Source organism: Schistocerca serialis, chromosome 5 (assembly GCF_023864345.2).
Source record: "Schistocerca serialis cubense isolate TAMUIC-IGC-003099 chromosome 5, iqSchSeri2.2, whole genome shotgun sequence".
Lineage (NCBI taxonomy): Eukaryota > Metazoa > Arthropoda > Insecta > Orthoptera > Acrididae > Schistocerca > Schistocerca serialis.
The window spans coordinates 70,741,423-70,766,325 of NC_064642.1; the positions used below are offsets into that span (position 1 = coordinate 70,741,423).

The window sequence follows — 24,903 nt, forward strand, 5'->3', positions numbered from 1 at the left end:
AGCGTGATTTCTTTGTAGGGCTGGCACTCCAAGATTAAGAAATTATGCATAACACTGAAACTGATTAGTGTAACAATAAATGAAATTTGTAGATGGCCATCAGGTCAGTGCTGGGACAGTTAATGGCAAGAGCTGATAGCTGTTTGTATGTGGGTTGCATCAATAGTGACAAAGAAGGTTCAAGTGGGAGAGGTGTGGCAATGACTTTGTATTGGTAGTACTGGGGGTGTTTCCCTTGAAGATGATAACTGGCCTGCCTGGTTGTAAGTTTAACAATGTTCTAAATTGAATTTTTCAGTTCATATACTGTGGTTATGTAGGCAGCAAAGGATGAATTATAATGCAACTTTTTCTTGGGGATGTTGGTTTACACACCATACTTCAAACCATTTTAAATGAATTTAGTGTCAGTGAGACATTAAAATCTTAATTGTCCTCTGCTCCTACATTAGTTTTCATGAGAATGCAGCCACACATTCAAGCAATTGTTGCAGTTTACTACTGATTGCTAATCTCATGCTAACCTGCATCAGATTTCCAACATTTCTTGTTTGCAGTCCTTTCAGTGTTGATATTTGTGAATGGAAAAAGAGATTAACTACATATTTAAATATATATATTATATATACATTATACCAAAATATTAATATCTGCCTTAGGCTGAACTTGACAAACATAAAGCCACATTCAAGCCAGACCAAGACAGGGATTTCATGGATGTCTATTTGAAGACATTGCTGTCAGATAACTCAAAAACAAGTTTTTCAGGTAAGGATAAAAACTACATATTCTATTCTTAATACATTATGTTACTTATTTTCAAACTTACACTTTCCTTTGGTTCCTAGAATCACAGCTCCTGGCAATTTGCATGGATATGTTCATGGCAGGCTCAGAAACAACCAGCAAGTCCCTTGGATTTGGCTTTTTGTATCTTCTGCTTTATCCTGAAGTGCAAAGAAAGGCTCAAAAGGAAATAGATGCTGTTGTTGGACGAGACAGATTACCACGGCTCAGTGACAGACCGAAGTAAGTTACTTTTACAAATGCATTTTTTAAGTTGAAATTATGTAATGATTCCATTACTTAGGGAAAAAGCACAGGCATAATACTTGACAATATAATTTTTATAATTAAGTCTCCTTATATATTTTACATAATTAGAAGTACCAGCTTCAGTAAACTTCTGTATTTTACACAGAAACTGTTCTTCTATACAAACTTAAAAAATATTATAGTCTATGTATGTGTACATAAATTTTTCTCTTTATCTTCATTGATTCCTGCACCAAAAAGAGCAATAAGCTACACCATCTCACTAAAGCCCCAAATGGAGGAGAGAAATAAGATGTGCCCAAACTACATATACTTTAGATTTTCTGACCATCTGTTACCACACTATTTCTCTATGAATGGTGAGTTTCCTCTATCTCCTTCCTTAACATTTATATCTTCCTTCTTACCAAAAGTACTGGTATGTTTCCAAGGGGTATATTCTGATAGCAAGCAGGATATGCAGAGTGTAATATATACACTGAAAATATATACTTCATCAGTCTGAATGTTTTTGCACCAATGAGCATTTCATTCATAGTCCTCATGAAAACTGTGTTAAATTCAGTTTTGAGGGCCAGATTTAAAAACTAAATAACAATATCTACAATTCTTATAGAACTCATACACTGATTGAACTGCACTTGAAGAAATTATTACTAAATACATATAAATGAAAGCATCTGACTTCATTCAGTTACACTGACTACAATTTTTCGGCTGATTGTCAGTTAGAGCAAGTATATTTTTGAACTATTAATTAGTACTCTTCATAATTTCTTGGTTGTGGCAAGAGCTATACTTATACTTTTACCAGTATTAAAGAATTCATTCACTATATGTGTGATTTTATAAACAATGTAGAGTATCATTAACATAAATCAATTAAAATCAGTGACATAAATGAAGTGGGCTGAAATCATTGGCCACCAAATCAAATGAATTCACAGCAACAACGACAGAAACCACAGAGGTCAATAGTAAACCATCAAAAGCTGGTGTATTAGATTCATTGAATGAAAGAAAAAGAGCTAGTAGTAGTTCTGGCTCTTGTGCCAATTTGACAGTCTGATCTTATGTTTACATACTTACTTACAATTTCTCCTAAAGTGTGAAATATATAGTAATATTACCAGTCAATAAAAATGGGGAGGGATAAATCAGAAATCCATAACAGGTCTTCCACTGTGTGGTAATATGCTAATTATTTTTTCATAAAATACTTCCACAAAATTATTTCATTTCTCCTACCTTCAAATATTTAATTTTTTCTGATTCAGGGGTTGAAGTACTGTAAAATGGGGAGAACAGAAAGTTTAAATTTCAATATTTTATGTCCATCAGTATTATGCAACATATATTACTAAAATTTACCTTGGTTTATGGCTTTTGCAGTCCTCTTCAAGGCTACAGTATGTAGTTTCCTTATTACTCAAAAGTTAAATTTCAATCTTTTATCTCCAACAGTATTACGAGACATATATTACTAAAAATTATCTTGGTTTATGGGTCTTGCAGTCCTCTTTGAGCCTGTAGTATCTGCTTTCCTCATTACTCATAGCACGTAATTTAAAAAATGTATTTCTTTTCATGCTAAAGGGGGGGGGGGGGGCTGAGTAACAACAGTTATGGTTTTTCTTGTGTTTCTGTTCCAGAACTTTCTGCGTGAATAAAAGCAATTAGCAATGTTGTGGGGTAAATATAAACACCAGTTTGAACAATTAAGAAATTTAGTGAGTGTAATTATAGTATCTAACCAAGTAAAAATTACAAAACAACCAAAAATGTGTTCAATGTGTGGATGGATATGTGTGTGTGTGCGAGTGTATACCTGCCCTTTTTTCCCCCTAAGGTAAGTCTTTCCGCTCCCGGGATTGGAATGACTCCTTACCCTCTCCCTTAAAACCCATATCCTTTTGTCTTTCCTTCTCCTTCCCTCTTTCCTGACGAGGCAACCATTGGTTGCGAAAGCTAGAATTTTGTGTGTATGTTTGTGTTTGTTAGTGTGTCTATCGACCTGCCAGCGCTTTTGTTTGGTAAGTTTCATCATCTTTCTTTTTAGATATAAATAAATAATAATCATGATAATAATAAAACAATGGAAAACCTAGGATGGACTAATGACAGTATTATGAAAAGGACGGATTTCTACGCACCATGTAGTGATGTTGTGCAGCACACAGGGAAAATAAAAAGACTGCTAATCTAGTAAGCTTTCAGCTCAAGTCTGCCCTCCCCACATGTGTGTGTGTGTTGCAGTTGAATGAATGAGTGTGTGTAAGCTGCCTAATTCAGAAAGAGGCCTTTTGGCTGAAAGCTTACTAGTGCAGCAGGCTTTTTGTTGTGCCTGTCTGCAACTCAACATCTCGACTCTGTGGTGAGTAGAAATCTATATTTTTCACAATATTATAAATAATAATTATAGTAAATTAAAACAAATTCATCAGTTTGTGAAAAGTGCGAGCATCAAGAGACAACTTAGAATTTAAAAAAAAGGCCAACATAACCATATTCTTTAAGTCGAACTTCTTTTGAAATGTGCATTCTACACATCCATTTCAATTAATTATAAATTTTCATAACTGAAAAAATCAGCAGATGGTAGAGACATGTTGGTTGCTTGAGAGTGGCCTGGAAAATAATCAGGATCTTCAGAAGTGGCAGAGAAAACAAAATCCGGAATGCTGTCTTGAACAGAACATTCAGAAACTTCATCTGTACATGATTGGGGAGCAGGGAGCAGTAAAAACAAAGATGATGTGACTTACCAAACGAAAGCGCTGGCACATCGATAGACACACAAACAAACACAAACATACACACAAAATTCAAGCTTTCGCAACAAACTGTTGCCTCATCAGGAAAGAGGGAAGGAGAGGGAAAGACGAAAGGATGTGGGTTTTAAGGGAGAGGGTAAGGAGTCATTCCAATCCCGGGAGCGGAAAGACTTACTTTAGGGGGAAAAAAGGACAGTTACACACTCGCACCCACACTCATATCCATCCGCACATACTCAGACACAAGCAGACATTTGTAAAGGCAAAGAGTTTGGGCAGAGATGTCAGTCGAGGCGGAAGTGCAGAGGCAAAGATGTTGTTGAATAACAGGTGAGGTATGAGTGGTGGCAATTTGAAATTAGCGGAGATTGAGGCCTGGTGGATAACGGGAAGAGAGGATATATTGAAGAGCAAGTTCCCATCTCCGGAGTTCGGAGAGGTTGGTGTTAGTGGGAAGTATCCAGATAACCCGGACGGTGTAACACTGTGCCAAGATGTGCTGGCCGTGCACCAAGGCATGTTTAGCCACAGGGTGATCCTCATTACCAACAAACACTGTCTGCCTGTGTCCATTCATGCGAATGGACAGTTTGTTGCTGGTCATTCCCACATAGAATGCGTCACAGTGTAGGCAGGTCAGTTGGTAAATCACGTGGGTGCTTTCACACGTGGCTCTGCCTTTGATCGTGTACACCTTCCGGGTTACAGGACTGGAGTAGGTGGTGGTGGGAGGGTGTATGGGACAGGTTTTACACCGGGGGCGGTTACCACCCTTGTAAGGAGAGGGAAAGACGAAAGGAAGTGGGTTTTAAGGGAGAGGGTAAGGAGTCATTCCAATCCCGGGAGCGGAAAGACTTACCTTAGGGGGAAAAAAGGAAGGGTATACACTCGCGCACACACACACACACATATCCATCCACACACATACAGACACAAGCAGACATATACTATGTATATAGAATCATTCAACATGGGAAAAATATATTAAAAACAAAGATTCCATGACTTACCAAATGGGAAAGCACTGGTAGATAGACACAATAAAAAACACACAAACACACACACAAAATTTCAAGCTTTAGCAACCAATAGTTGCTTCGTCAGGATAGAGGGAAGGAGAGGGAAAGACGAAAGGATGTGGGTTTTAAGGGAGAGGGTAAGGAGTCATTCCAATCCCAGGAGTGGAAAGACTCACCTTAGGGGGAAAAAAGGACAGGTATACACTCGCACACACACACACACACATATCCATCCACACATATGCAGACACAAGCAGACATATTTAAAGGCAATTAAACATAAATTTTCATAACTGAAAAAAAACAGCAGATTGTAGAGACATGTTGGTTGCTTGAGAGTGGCCTGGAAAATAATCAGGATCTTCAGAAGTGGCAGAGAAAATATGTCTGCTTGTGTCTGTATATGTGTGGATGGATATGTGTGTGTGTGCGCGAGTGTATACCTGTCCTTTTTCCCTCTGAGGTAAGATTTGCTGGATTCATTAAAAATGTTGAAATGTTTTTGTTGTGGGTTCCTTAATGCATCAGGCTTCTTCCTCCTTCATTTGTCACAGCAAACTGTGAATCTAAACTAACAATCATGGAAAAGCATTGGAATTTGAAGCTGTAGGGATATTAATTACAACACACAGACACATAGCATTGTAATTTATGACCAATTTATTCCTACAACATACATAATCTTGATGCCAGATATTAAACACGAACACAGTCCTTTTTGTCGCTTTATTTTGTTTATGAAAATATCCTAGTATACAATTCTACAAGACTGAAAAAAATTGGTTGGAATGAAGCCTCTTTATCAAAACCCAAGCTTATAGAAAGTTCTGGTTGAGAATTATGAATTATTTAGGAATAAAGGAGACGACTCACTGAAAAGCAGAAGCAATGTGTTGTCAACAGATACACAAACAAAAGGTACAGAGGCTGGCAATTTTTGGACTGCACTCCCTTTTTAAACTTGTAGTAAAAACATGCGCACACACACACACACACACACACACACACACACACACACACACACACACACACACACATACATACACATACACAGTCAGGCACACATGTCTGTCTCCCTACATTGTGCTGAGTTGATTGAGCGCAATGTAGTGAGACGTGTGTGTGTGTGTGTGTGTGTGTGTGTGTGTGTGTGTGTGTGTGTGTGTCATTCCAAAAGCTAACAAAGCTCTGTACCTTTTGTTCATGTATCTATCAACGACGCAGCGCTTCTGCCTTTTGTTGAGTCATCTCCTTCATTCCTAAATAAGTCATAATTAAAAACTCAGGTTTCTTAGGTCTCTTAAAAAAATTGAAATTCAAGATACAAAAAATATTTCTGTGTTCAGGAAATGTGATATCATGCCCCTGCATCATAAAGCCCTCAAGAAGCTATCATCAACTGATTTTGAAGCGAAGCATGTTCTGTCTAATCATTTAACATACTACTTCCACCCTTCATTATCTTGTGATTACAAATATAGAATCTTGATTTCACGATAAATGTACATGAATTTATCAACCTTTGATTTTTGTAAAGAATTTCAAATTATTATTACTGTCTCCAATCGCAAACATTGTGGGACTATAGTTTTCACTTAAAGTTAATTAATTCAGGAGGTATCAGGATTTGAAGATATAATTTCATTACCATGAAAAAATGATGTCTCAAAATTGAAACATAAAAACTAAGAACCTAGGCATCTTTGTAGACCAATTGTTTCTGAGTCTGACAAAGTAATTTTTTACATTTAAATTCCCGTAATTCGGAATTGAGATACTGTTTGAAGACAACACCCATTTTTATACCTTTGTGTATATCAAAATTCTGTTCTGATAATACTGAAGTCTGAAATTTTCCAAATGTGGTTTAGTTCTTACATTTTCCATAATTTGATTTTTAAGAAATATTCAAAAACTAAACTTTTGTGAAATAATGTGTAAATACCAACTCTCTTAGAAATGGGGGACATTTTGTTGAACATGAAAGTATGGTAACATTACAATACCGAATTGAGCATTTCTGTAAGGCTCAAGCACAAATTGTTTGGTACATGAAGCAGTTGGTCCTAAAATCCAGCCTGGTAATCTTTATATATTCTCTCTTTTGTATTATTAATTAACTTAGCATTTTTTGTAACTGACTGAAAACCACGAAATGATGCATTACTGTGAGTGAGTGAGTGAGTGTGAGACTATAAATCGCCAGACATGAGCCAGGAGAGGAGGGTCAGACTGAGTACACGAGGGCACATACTCTGTCAATAGTAATGGCAAAAACCTATGTGAACATCATAACGTGTTGAGAACTATATTAATGTAATGATAATGTTGGATAAGCTGCTTAAGTAATGGACCTTCAACCCTACACTTTTCCTGGCTTAAAAATGAAATGGACGCTGCTCTCCATACATTTTTGGATGACACCCAATGATAAGTGAGCGGCCAAATTGTTTCAACGAGGTACTTTTTTTCCACCTGTGTGTCCCAAAAATGAAAAAGTTCAGATTCAACCTAATCTGTAAAATGGTAATTTACTACTCTTAATTGGATTGTATCTAGATTCTTCTGTGCTGCAAACAACAAAAAACCTCAGATTTATGGATTGATCATCATGTCACAAAATTACCCTCATAGCATGGGTAATTTTACTCTTTGTCAAATGACAGACTATTTCAAAAGTTTTGGTTCTTTCCACCCCAATGTTGCTATTCACCCAATTTTACAGTTGTTGTTGTTGTGGTCTTCAGTCCACAGACTGGTTTGATGCAGCTCTCCATGCTACTCTATCCTGTGCAAGCTTCTTCATCTCTCGGTACATATTGCAACCTACATCTTTCTGAATATGCTCAGGGTATTCATCTCTTGGTCTCCCTCTATGATTTTTACCTTCCACACTGTCCTCCAATACTAAATTAGTGATCCATTGATGCCTCAGAACATGTCCTACCAACAGATCCCTTCTTCTAGTCAAGTTGTGCCACAAACTCCTCTTCTCCCCAATTCTATTCAATACCTCCTCATTAGTTATGTGATCTACCCAACTAATCTTCAGCATTCTTCTGTAACACCACATTTCAAAAGCTTCTATTCTCTGCTTGTCCAAACTATTTATCGTCCATGTTTCACTTCCATACATGGCTACACTCCATACAAATACTTTCAGAAACAACTTCCTTACACTTAAATCTATACTCGATGTTAACAAATTTCTCTTCTTCAGAAATGCTTTCCTTGCCATTGCCACTCTACATTTTATATCCTCTCTCCTTCGACCATCATCAGTTATTTTGCTCCCCAGATAGCAAAACTCGTTTACTACTTTAAGTGTCTCATTTTCTAATCTAATTCCTTCAGCATCACCTGATTTAATTCTACTACATTCCATTATCCTCGTTTTGCTTTTGTCTTATATCCTTCTTTCAAGACACTGCCCATTCCTTTCAACTGGTCTTCCAGGTCCTTTGTTGTCTCTGACAGAATTACAATCTCATCAGCAAACCGCAAAAATTTTATTTCTTCTCCATGGATTTTAATACCTACTCCGAATTTTTCTTTGGTTTCCTTTACTGCTTGCTCAGTATACAGATTGAATAACATTGGGGATAGGCTACAACTCTGTCTCACTCCCTTCCCAACCACTGCTTCCCTATCACGCCCCTCGACTCCTATAACTGCCATCTGGTTTCTGTACAAATTGTAAACAGCCTTTCGCTCCCTGTATTTGGCCCCTGTCACCTTCAGAATTTGAAAGAGAGTATTCCAGTCAACATAGACTTAGAGAAAGCCTACAAATGCTAGAAGCGTAGGTTTGCCTTTCCTTAATCTATCTTCTAAGATAAGTCGAAGGGTCAGTATTGCCTCACGTGTTCCAACATTTCTATGGAATCCAAACTGATCTTCCCCAAGGTCGGCTTCTATCAGTTTTCCCATTTGTCTGTAAAGAATTCGTATTTTGCAGCCGTGACCTATTAAATTTATAGTTCGGTAATTTTCGCATCTGTCAACACCTTCTTTCTTTGGGATTGGAATTATTGTATTTTTCTTGAAGTCTGAGGGTATTTCGCCTGTTTCATGCATCTTGCTCACCAGATGGTAGCGTTTTCGCAGGGCTGGCTCTCCCAAGGCTATCAGTAGTTCTAATGGAATGTTGTCTACTCCCGTGGCCTAGTTTCAACTTAGGTCTCTCAGTGCTTTGTCAAACTCTTCACACAGTATCATATTTCCCATTTAATCTTCATCTACATCCTCTTCCACTTCCATAATAATGTCCCCAAGTGCATTGCCTTTGTATAGACCCTCTATATACTCCTTCCACCTTTCTGATTTCCCTTTTTTGCATAGAACTGGGTTTCCATCTGAGCTCTTGATATTCATACAAGTGGTTCTCTTTTCTCCAAAGGTCTCTTTAATTTCCCTGTAGGCAGAATCTATCTTACCCCAAGTGATATATGCCTCTACATGCTTACATTTGTCCTCTAGCCATCCTTGCTTAGCTATTTTGCACTTCCTGTCAATCTAATTTTTGAGACGTTTGTATTCCTTTTTGCCTGCTTCATTTACTATATTTTTATATTTTCCCCTTTCATCAATTAAGTTCAATATTTCTTCTCTTATCCAAGCATTTCTACTAGCCCTTATCGTTTTACCTACTTAATCCTCTGCTGCCTTCACCATTTCATCTCTCAAAGCTACCCATTCTTCTTCCACTGAATTTCATTTTATGACAGTCCATTGTGTACTAACTCTGGCTGCACATCAGCATCAGGATCAGAGAGATCTACGGAATCTTCTATTACCCCAATTGGTTCAGCATCTGCAGACGATGAATATGGTTATTAGCAAATGGCTTTAAACTGGAATAAAAGTACACCTGCATATTATTACACATTTAAGTAATATGTTACATATTCTTGTTTCTTATGCTTAGTGGCAATATAGCACTGGACACTGTTTATTTAAATGAGGTGAAGAAGTAGAAATCAGAATACCAATAATGAACTAAATGCTTATCATACTTTGATTTTTAATGGTCTAAAATAGTTGTGTTTACAGAAATACTGTAACTGTGAGAATGGGTTCACACTGCTCTTGTAAATTACAACTTTGTTTCTCAATTTCTTCATCAGATCTATATTTACTGTTAATGAGAGAACCCCTTCATTACATATTTGAGTTCTTTTTAAATATTTGAACAACATTGACTACATTACTGTAAGCTTGAATTTCTTTGTTTTAATATTGTTATATTAGTTACCTTAAATGATACTTTAATATAAAAGGATGGACAAAAAATCTACTCACCAAGTGGCAGCAAGGGAACACACACACACACAAAAGGATTTCACTTTAACAAGCTTTCTGAGCCAGTGGCTCCTTCTGGCAGAAGAGTTGAAGGGGAAGGAAGAGGGTTGAAGGAAAAGGACTGAAGAGGTTTAAGGAAAGAGGTACAGTTCAGAAAAGTCACCCAGAGCTGCAGGTCAGGGGAGACTTACCAGACAGGATGAGAAGGAAAGACTGATTATTGGGGACTGCACAGGGCAAGATTTGAAAACCTGAGAGCTTTAAAGTGGAAGATGTGGTAATATGGAAGACAGATATTACAAGACTACCAAAACATCATGTACAAGTTAATAAGAGTGAAGAGCTAAGTGCATTGTACACAACAAATGTGGGAGGGGGATAGCAAAAAATAGACAGGTCAGAAAATGAAAGATGTAGGAAACTAAAATCGAGTGAAGAAAGAAGTAGTTATTGTGAATAAATGCTGAGACGGAAGGTATTAATGTAAATTAAGGCCAGGTGGGTGGCGAGAACCGAGGGCTAGTTCCCACCTGCAGAGTTCTGAGAAACTGATGTCTGGGGGAAGAAACCAGGTGGCACATGTAGTGAAACAGGTACTGAGATCATGACTGTCACGTTGTACAGCATGCTCTGCAACAGGATATTGTGTGTTGCCTGTATACACCCTCTGCCTATGACCATTCATCCTCACAGGTAACTCAGTGGTAGTCATGCCGATGTAAAAGGCCGAACAGTGTTTACGTAACAGCTGGTAAATGACATGTGTCATTTCACAGGTGGCTCTTCCTTTGATAGTATATGTTTTGCCTGTTACAGGACTGTGATAGGTGGTGGAAGGAGGGTGCATAGGACATGTCTTCCAGTAGGGACAGTCAAAGGGCAGGAGCCATGAGGTAGGTTGATGGGTGCAGAACGAGCATTGGGTCTGACAAGGAGATTGTGGGGATTGGGATGGTGACGAAAAGCTATTGTAAGTGTGGTGGGCAAAATCTCAGACAGAATGGATCTCATTTCAGGGCATGATTTTAAGAAGTCGTGGCCTTGTCAAAGTAGCTGATTGATATATTCAAGACCAGGATAATACAAGGTGACAAGTGGTGTGCTTCAAACTTGTTTTTGGAGTACCAGGATTGGGTGTAATGGCCTAGGAAATCTGCTCTTGAACTAGGCTGTTGGGGTAATTATGTCCAGTGAAGGCTGAAGTGAGAGTGGTGCATTCCTGTGAAGAGTCTGCATCCAAACAAATATGTTCACCTTGAATGCCAAGCCTGTACAGGAGCGAACGTTTGACATGGAAAGGATAGCGACTGTTAAAAGTACAATTGTTTGTTAGTAGGTTTGACGTGGATGGAAGTGTGTAACTGGCCTTCAGTGAGGATGGGATCAACATCAAGGAAAGTGCCATGGGATTCAGAATAGTACCATAAGAAATTTAATTGGGAGAAGGTATTTAGAGATTCCAGGAATTTTAACAGGTCAGCCTCACTGTGAGTCCATACAGCAAAGACGTCATCATTGTATCTGAACCAGACCAGGGGCTGAAGGCTTGTGAATCCCATGACAGCCATGAAAAGGCTGGCATAGAAAGGAGCCATCTTGGCTTCCATGGCAGTACCACTGATCTGTTCATATGTCTGCTCCTTAAAGGTAAAATAATTGTTGGTAATTATGAACTTGATTAAGGTGAGTAAGAAGGATGTCATAGGCTTGGAATAATTTGGGCATTGACTGAAGAAATGTTCAGCAACAGACACACCACAGACAGACTGTGTATGTGAGGGATGTTGGTATAGAGGGAGATGGCATCAGTGGTGACAAGCAAGGTGTGTGGTGAGAGTGGGACATGCACAGATTTCAGATGATCTAGGAAATGGTCAGTATCTTTAATATAGAATGTAAGTCTTTGTACTATGGGTTGCAGGTGTTGATAAACTAAGGGAGATATACATTCGTAAGGTGCTTTGGTTAGGTTCAAATGGCTCTTAGCACTATGGGACTCAACTTCTGAGGTCATCAGTCCCCTAGAACTTAGAACTACTTAAACCTAACTAACCTAAGGACATCACACACATCCATGCCCGAGGCAGGATTCGAACCTGCGACGGTACCGGTCACGCGGTTCCAGTCTGAAGCGCCTAGAACCTCTCGGCCACACCGGCTGGCAAGGGTGCTTTGAAACCAGCAACTATAAGACATCCAAGGCGTATGGGTTTGTGGATCTTAGGAAGAAGGCAAAAAGTGGGGGTGAGGGGTGGGGGGTGGGGGGGTGGTTTGGGTGGGAGAAGAAGTTCTGTGGATTGAGGTGTAAGTCCTTATGAGGGGCCTGAGGTTTTTAGGAGGGACTGGGATCTCGATGGCAGATGTAAGTAGAGGTGTCAGACAGCTGGTGTAGACCTTCACTAACATACTCCTGTTGGTCAAGTACCACAGTGGTAGATCCTTTGTCTGCTGGGAGGATAATGATGGAGTCATCAGCTTTTAGGGAATGTAGGGCATGGAGTTCTGCAGAGGACAAGTTAGGGTCATATTGTAGGGAGCCGAGGAAAGGTTGTGAAGCAATGCTGGATGTGAGGAATTCTTGCAAGGATTGTAAGGGATGATTCTGAGGTAACGGTGGTGGATCAAGTTGAGATTGTGGTCAGAACTGTTCAAGTCAGGGTTCAATGTCAGGTTTGCTGTTGGAAAGGTTTTGGGATTGGGTTGCAAAGTGATATATCCAGTTGACATCACGTGTAAAGGAAATTAGATCTTTCACCAAAGTAGCATGATTAAATGCAGGTTTATGGCTGAAAGTGAGACCCTTGGATAACACAGAATTCAGAGGAGGGGGTGGGGGTGGTGGTGCTTTGGACGAGAGGTTGAGAACACTGCATTGTTGTGACTGGTTCTTATGATTATGAGTTATTACAGGTATGGAAGGCAGTGGGAAGTTGAGGAGGCTGGCCAAACTCAGTTTGTAGGAGAGGAGTGGTGGTTGATGGTGTGGCTGTTTGGGGAGCTGCAAGAGCAGAAAGGGAAACACCACTGTCGAGGTAGTTTAGGAGAAGGTGGGCTAGCTTTTTGATGTTAAGTCTGGCATGTTGTTTCAGTCTGAAGTTGGCTTGGTGGATGATACCATCCAAGAAAACATGAGGGGCAGATAACTGCAGGATTTTGTAGGAGAGAAGTCTGGTGGAGTCAAAACTGGCAGATGGGGTATGTAGGTCACAGATTAGTTGGGTAAGTGCAAGAGATGGCTGTATTTGAAACTGTAAAAAGGCTAGCGTAGAATAAGAACATTTCATCAGTCAACACCCACCCGATTCCAAGTAAATGACATCCTCCTTGCTCACCTTAATCAACATTACACTTACCAAAATTACTTCACCTTTGTGGGGCAGACATACAAACAGAACAGGGGTACGGCCATGGGAACCAGGGTGGCTCCTTCCTATGGCAACCTTTACATGGGTCACTTGAAGGGGGCTGTCCTGGGATCCATAGGCCTTCAGCCCCTGGTCTGGTTCAGACACAATGATGACATCTTTGCTGTATGGACTCATGGTGAGGCTGGCCTGTTAAAATCCCTGGAATCTCTAAATACCTCCTCCCAATTAAATTTCACATGGTTCTATTCTGAATCCCATGGCACTTTCCTTGATGTTGATCTCATCCTCACTGAAGGCCTGTTACACACTTCCGTCCACATCAAACCTACTAACAAACAATAGTACTTTTAACAGTTGCTATCCGTTCCATGTCAAATGTTCCCTCCCATACAGCCTTGGCATTCGAGGCAAATGTATTTGTTCAGATGCAGTCTCTTTACAGGAATACACCACCACTCTCATTTCAACCTTTACTGGACATTATTGTCCTGCCAGCCTAGTTTAAAAGCAGATTTCCTCGATCATCACATACAATCCTGGTACGGCTGATTCCTCCAAAAAAAACATCTTTGGAGCATACTACTTGTTACCCTGTATTATATTGGTCTTGAATGTATCAATCAGCTACTCTGACAAGGCCTTGATTTCCTAAAATGATGACCTGAAATGAGATCCATTCTGTCTGATATGTTGCCCACAACACCTAGAATGGCTTTTTGTCATCCTCCCAATCTCCACAATATCCTTGTCAGATCCTATACGCCTTCTGCACCCACCACCCTACCCTATGGCTCCTACCCCTGTGACCATCACCACTGCAAGACTTGCCCTATGCACCCTCCTTCCACCACCTATTCTAGCCCTGTAACTGGCAAAACATGTACTATCAACGGCAGAGTCACCTGTGAAATGACACGTCATATACCAGCTGTTATGTAAACACTGTTCGGCCTTTGAGATCAGTGTGACTACCATCCAGTTATTTATCAGGATGAATGGGCATAGGCAGAGGGTGTATACAGGCATCACACAATCTCCTGTAGCACAGCATGCTGTAAAATATGACAGTCACAACCTTGGTGCCTGTTTCACTACATGTGCCACCTGGTTTCTTCACCCAGACACCAGTTTTTCAGACCTCCGCAGGTGGGAACTAGCACTACAACATGTCCTTGGTTCTCGCCACCCACCTGGCCTTAATTTACATTAATTCCTTCTGTCTCAGCACTTATTCACAGTAACTACTCCTTTCTTCACTCCATTTTATAATTTAATCTCAACAGCCTCCTTAATAACATTGTCCCAATAGCTGGACATGCATGCCTATACCTCAGTATTGTTATATATCATAGGGTGACCAATAGCCATACAATGTTCAGCAATAGCAGATCTACTTAGCTGCTGTAATCGTGTGTGCCATTTATTCTTAGTACATTGGACCTCCACGGTCCTGATAGTCTGACCAATATATGCCATGCCACAGCTACAAGGAATGCAGTATACACCCACCTTACACAAACCAAGATCATCTGTAACAGAACCCATAAGCATTCTAATTTTAGATGCAGTTCGGAAAACACATTTCACATCATACTTCTGTAAAATACAACCGATCTCGTTGGAAGTGCTCCCTACGGAAGGCAAAAAGCCAGTAGACTTAGGTGTCTGCCGTCCACCAAACCTACACAATATCCTCATCCATCCCTACATAACTATGGCTTCCAATCCTTTGTGTACAGGGTGGCAGCCAGTCAAAGAATATTTTAGCGAATTGGTTTAAAAATTAATTTCAGAGGCCCAGTCAAATCTTTACAAGTGTTCTCCCTGAGTAACTTACACTGTGCCTACATGATACAAGTCGCTTGTCTTTCAAAGTTCTGTCCAGTTCTGCCCAGTTAAAGCTGCTGACAAGAGACGCCTTGAGCCCTCTGCCGAAACTGCCAGCGAATTCACACAATTGGAGGAGGAGGAAATTAGTGTTTAATGTCCCGTTGACAACGAGGTCATTAGAGATGGAGCGCAAGCTCGGGTGATGGAAGGATGGGGAAGGAAATCAGCCATGCCCTTTCAAAGGAACCATCCCGGCATTTGCCTGAAGCGATTTAGGGAAATCACGGAAAACCTAAATCAGGATGGCCAGAGATGGGATTGAACAGTCGTCCTCCCGAATGCGAGTCCAGTGTGCTAACCACTGCGCCACCTCGCTCGGTCACACAATTGGTTTTAGCCAATAGCGTGCATGGGATAGAGGTCATGTGACTGGATGCTGGAGTATTCCGCAGTGCGGAACACAGTTGCCTCTCTCTCTTGTAATCCAGACCTCGAGCACAACAGATGTCTTCTTGGAAGGCAAAGCCTCTGGCTCTGCTTTTCACAGCCGGCCACCAACGTAAGTTACCATGAAACATGAACTGCTTCCCCTTCCACTGCCCATTTCAATTAATTGTTCGACCTCCTAGACTGGCCTAAACCTGGTAACTTCTGACTCTAGGTGTGCCCCTTGCACACCGTACATTGAAATATATCCTCTTTACCGTACCTAATTTCCTGTTTTGTCATTTATCAGCAGACCTGGATGCCCACTCTCAAATCCTAACCGCTTGACCTCCTGCACACTGTCATCACAAGCCATATGTAACAAGCTTCTCCCCCGTTCCCTGCCCATATAGATTGACAATGGTGACCAGAAGTGGGATCATATACATTAACACTTGTCTCACGGCTCATATCCCTGTAATAGACCTAGATGCAAGATCTGTCCCATACATCCTCTCACCACCATATACTTCAGTCCGGTCACGAGTGTCACCTATCCCATCAAAGGCAAGGCTACCTGTGAAACCAGTCATGTGATCAACAAGATAAGCTGCAACCACTGTGCTGCATCCTATGTGGGCATGACAGCTAACAAGCTGTCAGTCCACATGAATAGCCACCGACAAATTGTGACCAAGAAACACTCCCCACCACAACAGTCTTAATTTCTATGACTGCTTCACAGCCTGTGCCATCTGTATCCTTCCCACCAACACCAGCTTTCCTGAATTGCACAAATGAGAACTAACCCTGTAGTATATCCTACATTCCTGTAATCCTTGTGGCATTGACCTTCATTGGTCTTTATCCTTACCCAGACCCTTCCCTGTTCCCATTCCAGCACAACTCTGTCGTCTATTCTACAACACACCCACACTCTTTTTACTTCTCTCCTCCTCTGTTACCCCCCTCCTCCACCCCCACCCCCACCCTTCATCAAACTTCCCGAGTGCACCTAACTGCCCAAACCCCTGTCCACCTAGTTCTGCATGCTCCCACAAGCAGCACTTTACCATCCCCCACTCCTACCCTACTATCTGGAAATAACTCGTAAAGTCAGATTCCATCCACACCAATAATGTTGGAAATATGTATAGAGTTCCTTTCATTCAGTGTGAATGGCCTATATGTCAAAGAGAGTGGTATTAAATCAAAAGCAATTGTGCGGGGTTTTGTACATGATTGGTGAACCAATCCTGAGTTTTATTTTGATGTCCTTCAAAATCATTGTTTGTTTCACAAACTATTTTCTCCACAGCAGGAATGTTTTCATATATAACCAAATACCTGATGTTGACCATGTTTCTCATCGTCTAACAAAATTCAGTCTTTCAAATCCTGCAACTACAAAAAGGGTGTCTCATAGGAAGGAGAAAGTTTCCTAATAAACCATTGCAAATGTTCACGGCTTTCAAGTTTTCTTTTACTTTTGAAACCATAAAAAAGAAAAATGTTTTACAAAATTGTTTCCTTCCAAGTGCTAGTCTGACTACAGTACCATACACATGGAAACAGTAGCTACCCTTCCAGCAAAGCAACACTTCTAAGTAAGTTGAAATGTACACTAGGTACATGTTAATGATGCCACTGTTGACCATATGTCTACAAAGTGAAATAATAGAGCATAGCACACTGTCAAAACATTACTAGCCATTCTTGTAAGTATTCTGCATATTTTCTAGTTAATATTGTCATGCTTTAGTACAGTTTCCTACTGGTACAACGGTCTAATGACTTATTTCTAGAGTTGTTCATTGTAATAAGTCAAACAATCTTCTGTTATTCCCCAGTGTGAAAAATCTATGTGAATTTAGCAGAATTACTACGCCAAATATTGAGAACTGTCAAAGACATATAAATTAACATTTTCATTCATTGATGTACATTCACTGATCCACCTTTCTTCTATTTCACGGGCATATTCATTTGTAAACAACCAGGGGTACAAACTTCTCTCTCTCAGTATATCTGTAATGAAATATGTCAACAATCCATATGATTCTGTGAGATTCAGAAATGTGACACTTGTTGTGAAAATGATATACATATAATCTAAATTTGCCTCACAAAGGAGTTACTCCTGCCAACTGCTTTCCTGTAACTGAGCTCTTGAACAGAGATCCATAGTCAATTACACCTGTGCTCCATAAAATTTTGGACTAACTACTGGATGCCTGAAGGTGGCAGAAAGTTACTAACATCTGACAGTCCACCCGAAACTTATGAAACAGCCTATATGCAGGGAAAGTTTGACATTTTACAATTAACCCTTGTTAATGCCCAGGAATACTACTTCTTGGTCTTCAAGCATCAGGTTGGTCGAGAACAGCTTTTCATATTTTTCCGTGTTCAGCTTTCCTCTTCTACATCAATACACTGATATCCACCTTACAGTGTATGGTGGAGGGTACCCCGTACCACTACTACTCATTTCCTTTCATGTTCCACTCACAAATAGAATGAGGGAAAAATGACTGTCTATCTGCCTCCATATGAGCTCTAAAGTCTCATATCTTATCTTTGAGATCCTTAAGAGCAATGTGTGTTGGAGGCAACAGAATCATTCTGCAGTCAGCTTCAAATGTCAGTTCTTTAAATTTTCTCAACAGCGTTACTAAAAAAAAAAAGTCACCTTCCCTCCAGGGATTCCCATTTTAGTTCCTGAAGCTTCTTGGTAATACTTGTGTGTTGTTCAGACCTATCAGGAAGAAATCTAGCAACCCACCTCTGAATTGATTCGATGTTTTCCTTCACTCTGACCTGGCATGGAGCCCAAACACATGAGCAGTATTCAAGAGTAGATCAAACTGGTGTCCTATATGTGGTATCCTTTACAGATGAACCACATTTTCGCAGAATCCTCCCAATAAACCAAAGTTGACCATTTGCCTTTCCTATCCCACTCCTCACACATTTTTTCCATTTCAGTGCAAATATTTATATGACATGACTGTGTCAAGCAGGACACTACTAATGCTGTATCTGAACATTATGGGTTTGTTTTTGCTAATCATCTGCATCAACTTACATTTTTCTACATTTAGTGCTAGCTGCCATTCATCACATCTCGTATCTTAGGGACTGATGACCTTAGCAGTTAAGTCCCATATGATTTCACACACATTTGAACATCTCATATCCTCCTACAGTCCCTCAATGACGACATCTTACCGTAAACCACAGAATCATCAGCCAACAACCGTAGATTGCTGCCTGCTCTGTCTGCCAAATCATTTATGTATATAGAGAATAACAGCAGTCCTATCACATTTCCTTGGTTCACTCCTGACGATACCTCGTCTCTGATGAGTATTCTCCATCGAGGACAAAATACTGGGTTCTATAATTTAAGAAGTTTTTGAGCTCGCATATCTGTGAACCTATTTCATATGCTCATACCTTCTTTAACAGCCTGCAATGGGGCAACGTATCAAATGCTTTCCAGAAATCTAAAAATATGTAATTTGCCTGTGGCCCTTCACCCATAGTTCACAGTATATTATATGAGAAAATGGCAAGTTGAATTTCGTGTGAGTGATGCTTTCTACAACTGTGCTGATTTGTGGGTGTAAGCTTCTCAGTCTCAAGACAATTTATTGTATTCAAACTGAGAATATGTTCAACGATTCTGCAGCAAACCAATGTTGGGGATATTGGTCTGTATTTTTGGATGTCCATCCTTTTGCCCTTCTTATACACAGGAGTCACCCACGCTTTTCTCCAGTCACTGGGGATTTTGAGCTGGGTGAGGGATGCGTGATAAATGCAATCTAAGTAAGGAGCCAACGCCGCAGAGTACTCTTTGACAAACCAAACTGGGATTCCATCCAAATCTGGTGATTTATTTGTTTTCAACTCCTTCAGTTGTTTCTCTACTCTGGGGATAATTATTACTACGTCACCTTACGTAAGTCTGTTCGATGGTCAAACGAGAGCAGTGTAGGTGGTGCAGCTGTTATCCTCCATGACTTGGTTGACATGTTCCAGTCTCTGTCTGCCTCTTGTGTTCTTGTCCTCTACTGTCCATTCAGTGACTGTTTTAATGACTACCATGTCTCAGCAAGCTGCCCTGTGTGCCCCTCCTATGTTTGATAAGTTTTCAAAGATGCAGCTTCTCTTCCTCCATTCTGTGGAGGGCCTTTTCATTTCATACATTGTCTATCCAGGCAATCTTTGGTATTCTTCACTAGACAATATCAAACACTATTATTGTGTGTTTTTCTGTTTCTCCACATGTCCCTGTTTCATTTCCATTCCACAGCACATCCCTAAAAAACGTATTTCCTGAGACGTTCGTGTATGAAACTGGATCTGGATGCAAAAACGTTTCTTCTCTTGTTAGAAACAGTCTTTGCCTGATAGATTTGGCTTGCAATATCCTTCTTTTCTCCTCCATCTGATGTAACTTGACACCCTAAGTAGGTAACGTAGTCAGCAGTCTCAGTCTACTCACCAGTAAGATTTTTGTTTTAGCTTTATTAATTTTTATCGTATAGTAAGGGCTGAGGGTGGTTTCCACTAGGCCAGCATCACTTCTAATTGCCCCACCTCTTCACTTAACACTGTAATGTTATCAGCAAATATTAACATGTTTCTTTTCTTACCATGCACTTTCATCCCTTCTCCAGCTCCTGGTTTCTCTCTGAATCTACCCATTGAGAGAAGCCCAATAGTAGCTTCTACACATCTTATCACAGCCATCTCCCCTCTACACAGTCTGCACCACTCTTCTGTCCTTATACTTCATGCCACTCTCTCGAGCCTTCTTTAGTCTTTTCTCAAGAATTAATTGGAAGCAGAGTATTACTTCTCAAGTGTGCATACCTCTTCTAAAGCCAAGTTGGCCATCTATGATCAGTGTATCCATCCTGCCTTCAATACTTCTAAAAGTATAGAGTTCAAGCTCTTGGAGGCATGTGCCACCAAACTGACAGTCTCAAGGTGATCACATCTATTTGCAGACGTTTAGTTTGATGCTGGCACTGTAACACATTTTTAAAGTCTGTTAGGAGCTTTCCAGTTTTGTATATAACTTACGAATAAGCTATGAACATATCTCACTTTCCTTCTACCAAATTCTGTTTTACACTAAGAGTATAAAGCAGAACACCTAAATTATTTCCTTCACCAGCTTTTGTGATAAATGCATTGGCGAATTTCAGCTCATGTAAGTTTTTGTTATCTGAGGCCACAACACTGTTTAAAATACAAAATATCAAAGTGGATTCGACATATTAGTAGATTTATCTGGTTACATCGGCACACATTCAGCTAAGAAAGCCCAGTGTTTATCAGCAATTTCAAATTTTCGATGTTCCTCAGATTTCTGTACCTTCATAAAGTTACATACAACCTGCTCTTAATCTGAAGAGTTCTCTATAAGATTAATGGCATGCATTTTGTGAGAAAGAAGTATTTAGAACTGCATTAATATTCTGCTTCATGCATGTCCAAAAATCCTATACTTTCCTTTGTAGACATGCTCTGACAATCACTTACTTTTACAGCATGCCATACATGGAAGCCTGTATGCTGGAATCTGTTCGCATGTTTATGGGCCGCACATTCAGTATACCTCACCGTGCACTAAAAGATACTGAACTTTTGGGATACAGTATACCAAAGGTACTGTGCTCATTATATACTATTAATTGGAATTAACTTCACCCATTTAGCAATTGCAGATATCTGATAATACAAATGTGTATTCTTGGCGATAAACAGACCTACTTTAGTATATTTGTTTTGACTGAATTGTGAATCATGTTTTTATTGCTTAGGATACTATGGTGATATGCAACTTCCACTGCACTCTCATGGACAAAGAAATATGGGGAGACCCGGAGGCTTTCCGCCCAGAAAGGTTCATTGATGCTGAAGGAAAAGTTGTGATACCTGAAGAATACACGCCATTTGGATTTGGTTAGTGCAATATAGTCATGTAACATCTACTCATTTGAAATTTTAAGCTCTCTAGGCAGCATCTGCAAATTTACTGCATTTTCATGCAAATAACATACACTATATTGAGTCATAATTTTCAGGTAGTTGATGAGTAATAATTTTCAGGTAGTTGATTATGTCGATCTCTTTCACTCATATTCTGGTTTTGAGCTTTGCCATCTAAACAGATATACGACATCACATACCATCTTTCACATTATTCAGTATGCTGGGAGAAACTGAGGTCTTACAATAGAGTGATCAATGGAAATATGATTCCGACAGCATTCCTGTGTGCTCATTGAAGAACCTGTCATATAACAGCAACTTCTTGAAATGATTTAATGACAAAGTGTAAGTTAGAAAAATGTAAATGATGTTTAAATGGCTTTCCAAAATACAAATTTCCCAATTCTCTAGATATACACTCATTGGCATTTTAATAGTCGCCCTAGACTTTATTTTTTTTAAATTTGGTATGCGTATTCCATGGATCCGTACATGCGAGTGATTTGCCTGGATGTGGAACGTGTCTATACAATTGTACAAATACAATTAATGCTACAGAATAGTAATATAATATTAATAAGTATCACTTTTTCTCATTTACAAGCTGTCATTTAACTAGTATAGCAATTCTCAATATAACGTTATAACTATAACATTAACATAATATTGTATCGTCCATCTAAAAACTAAAGACTAAATACATCTATTATTAAGGGAGGGCATTACTTCTGGAAAAGAATTCATCTAACGAGTACAGTGGATGGTCAAGCAGGTATTTTTTTAACATACCTTTGAACAGTGTTTCATTTTCTCTTGTACATTTAATATAATTAGGCAATGCATTAAAAGTCTTTATAGTAGCATACTTTACTCCCTTCTGTACAAGTGTTAAATTTTTTAGTTCAACATGTAGATCATCTTTACCTCCAGTATTGTAGTTATGGTATGAACAATTTGTTTCATACTGAGCATAGTCTTTATTAACTACATTCATCAGAGAGTATATGTACTGACATGTTGTGGTCAGAATACCTAACTGTGTAAAAAGTTTTCTACGTGAGGTTCGTGGAGGAACCCCACACGATTCTGACTGCTCTCTTCTGAGCAGTTAAGATTTTTTTTGAGGCTGGTGATTACCCCAGAATATTATGCCGTAACTCATTAATGAGTGAAAGTACCCAAAGTAAGCCGATTTTAAAATGTTGATGTCCCCAAAATGAGTAATGATTCTTAGAGCAAAAGTTGCTGATGAAAGCCTTTTTAGAGTAAGGGACACATGGTGTTACCAGTTGAGCCTACTTTCAATGTGAACCTCCAGGAATTTAGTGGATTGCACCTGTTCTAGTTCCTGGTTGTCATGAGCAATTACTATATTTTCTAGAGTTTTATTTTTTGTGTGGAACTGTATAAAATTAGTTTTTTTAATATTAACTGAAAGAGAATTAATTGAAAACCAAGCTGTAACTTCTCTGAGTATATCATTAACATCAGTCTCCAGATCAGCAGTAGATTTACCATCTACGGCAATGCTTGTAACATCAGCAAACATTGTGAATTCACAATTTTTACTAATGGACAGGGACAAACCATTAACATATATTAAAAACAGCAAGGGTCCAAGGACAGGGAACTCAATGCTGAATTTTGCCCCATTCAGAATCCACTAGATTAGTTTCTTTGTTGCAGCCATTTAGAACCACCTTTTGTTTCCTGTCTTCAAGATATGATTTTAGCCAGTTACCTATAGGCCCTTTGATTCCGTAATGATAGGCCTTCTCCAAGAGTATCTTGTGGTTTACACAATCAAAGGCCTTAGAATTATCACAGAAGACACCAACTGGTGACTTCTTACTATTAATAGACTCCAAGACATCATTTGTGAGTGAATATATGGCACGCTCTGTGGAAACCCCTTTTTGAAAACCAAACTGTCCGTGGTTAATAATATTAAGTTTATCAAGATGTGCCACAATCCTGTTATACACTGCCTTTTCAAGAACCTTTGAAAATGTTGTTAAGAGAGAGACAGGACGATAATTTTTGACATCTGTAGCATCGCCAGACTTGAGAAGAGGTCTCACAATGGCATATTTCATTCTCTCTGGAACAACTCCCTCATAAAGAGACGCGTTGCAAATGTGAGCAAGTACTACACTTACACCATTACTGCAGGCTTTCAACAGTTTACTAGAGATGTTATCTATACCTGAAGATACTTTACTTTTCAATGAGTGATTTTTTTTTATTTCATTAACAGTTATGGGTGTAACACTTATATCATTAAAACATTGTGGGAGGTTAAATTTCAGAATATCTGCAGCTTCCCTTAGGTCACCACTGCAACCTATTTGAGAGGTGACACTTAGAAAGTGGTTGTTAAATGTGTCTGCTATCTGTTTACTATCAGTTATTTCCAAATCGTTAATTTTTAGGACAGCAGTGTTTTCATTGTCAGATGGTGCAGTACCTGTTTCCCTCTTTATTACATTCCAAATCGTTCTGATTTTATTGTTTGAACAGTTAATTTCAGATTGTATGCACATACTTTTAGATTTTTTAATGACTTTAGTTAAGATTTTGCAATATGTCCTATAATATTTCATCTGGAGGGGATTATTGGATTGCCGGGATATTATATACAGCTCTCTTTTTCTCTGGCATGATATTTTTATGCCCTTGGTGAGCCACCGTTTTTTGCTTGATTGCCTGTTCTGTAGTCTACAGACCTTTTTTGGAAAGACATTTTCAAATATACCTAATAATTCATCAGTAAATAAATTATATTTTTTTAACGTCATTTGCAAGATAAACATACCTCCAGTCAGTCTCCCGAATGCATAATTTGAATTTTTGGATATTTTCCTCATTCATGTTTCTAATGGTTGTATTAAAGGACAGGCTGTTTTTCACATAAATAACTGCCCCACCTTTGCACATATGCTTTCTACAAAATGAGGTAGCTAAAACATAGTTTGGTATATTGAGCATTTCGATGCCAAAAGTGACATGGTGTTTTGTCAGACAAAGAATGTGAGCACAATTTGCGCCTGTTGGTTCATCAATATTTACAATAAATTGGTCTAACCTACAGAGCAAGCTTTGGATATTTCGGTGAAA

The 24,903-nt window shown here is 39.3% G+C and overlaps 1 protein-coding gene across 1 annotated transcript in view; it reads left to right on the forward strand.

Moving 5' to 3' along the window:
* The window catches only part of LOC126481137 (probable cytochrome P450 303a1), a 157,687-nt gene that overhangs the window by 122,217 nt on the left and 10,567 nt on the right, over window positions 1–24,903 (forward strand). Inside the window, exons 6-9 of the mRNA XM_050104687.1 lie at window positions 660–768; window positions 849–1,029; window positions 21,342–21,459; window positions 21,615–21,756. Of these exons, the coding sequence (XP_049960644.1) occupies window positions 660–768; window positions 849–1,029; window positions 21,342–21,459; window positions 21,615–21,756 (550 nt within the window). The remainder of the gene's footprint in view (window positions 1–659; window positions 769–848; window positions 1,030–21,341; window positions 21,460–21,614; window positions 21,757–24,903) is intronic.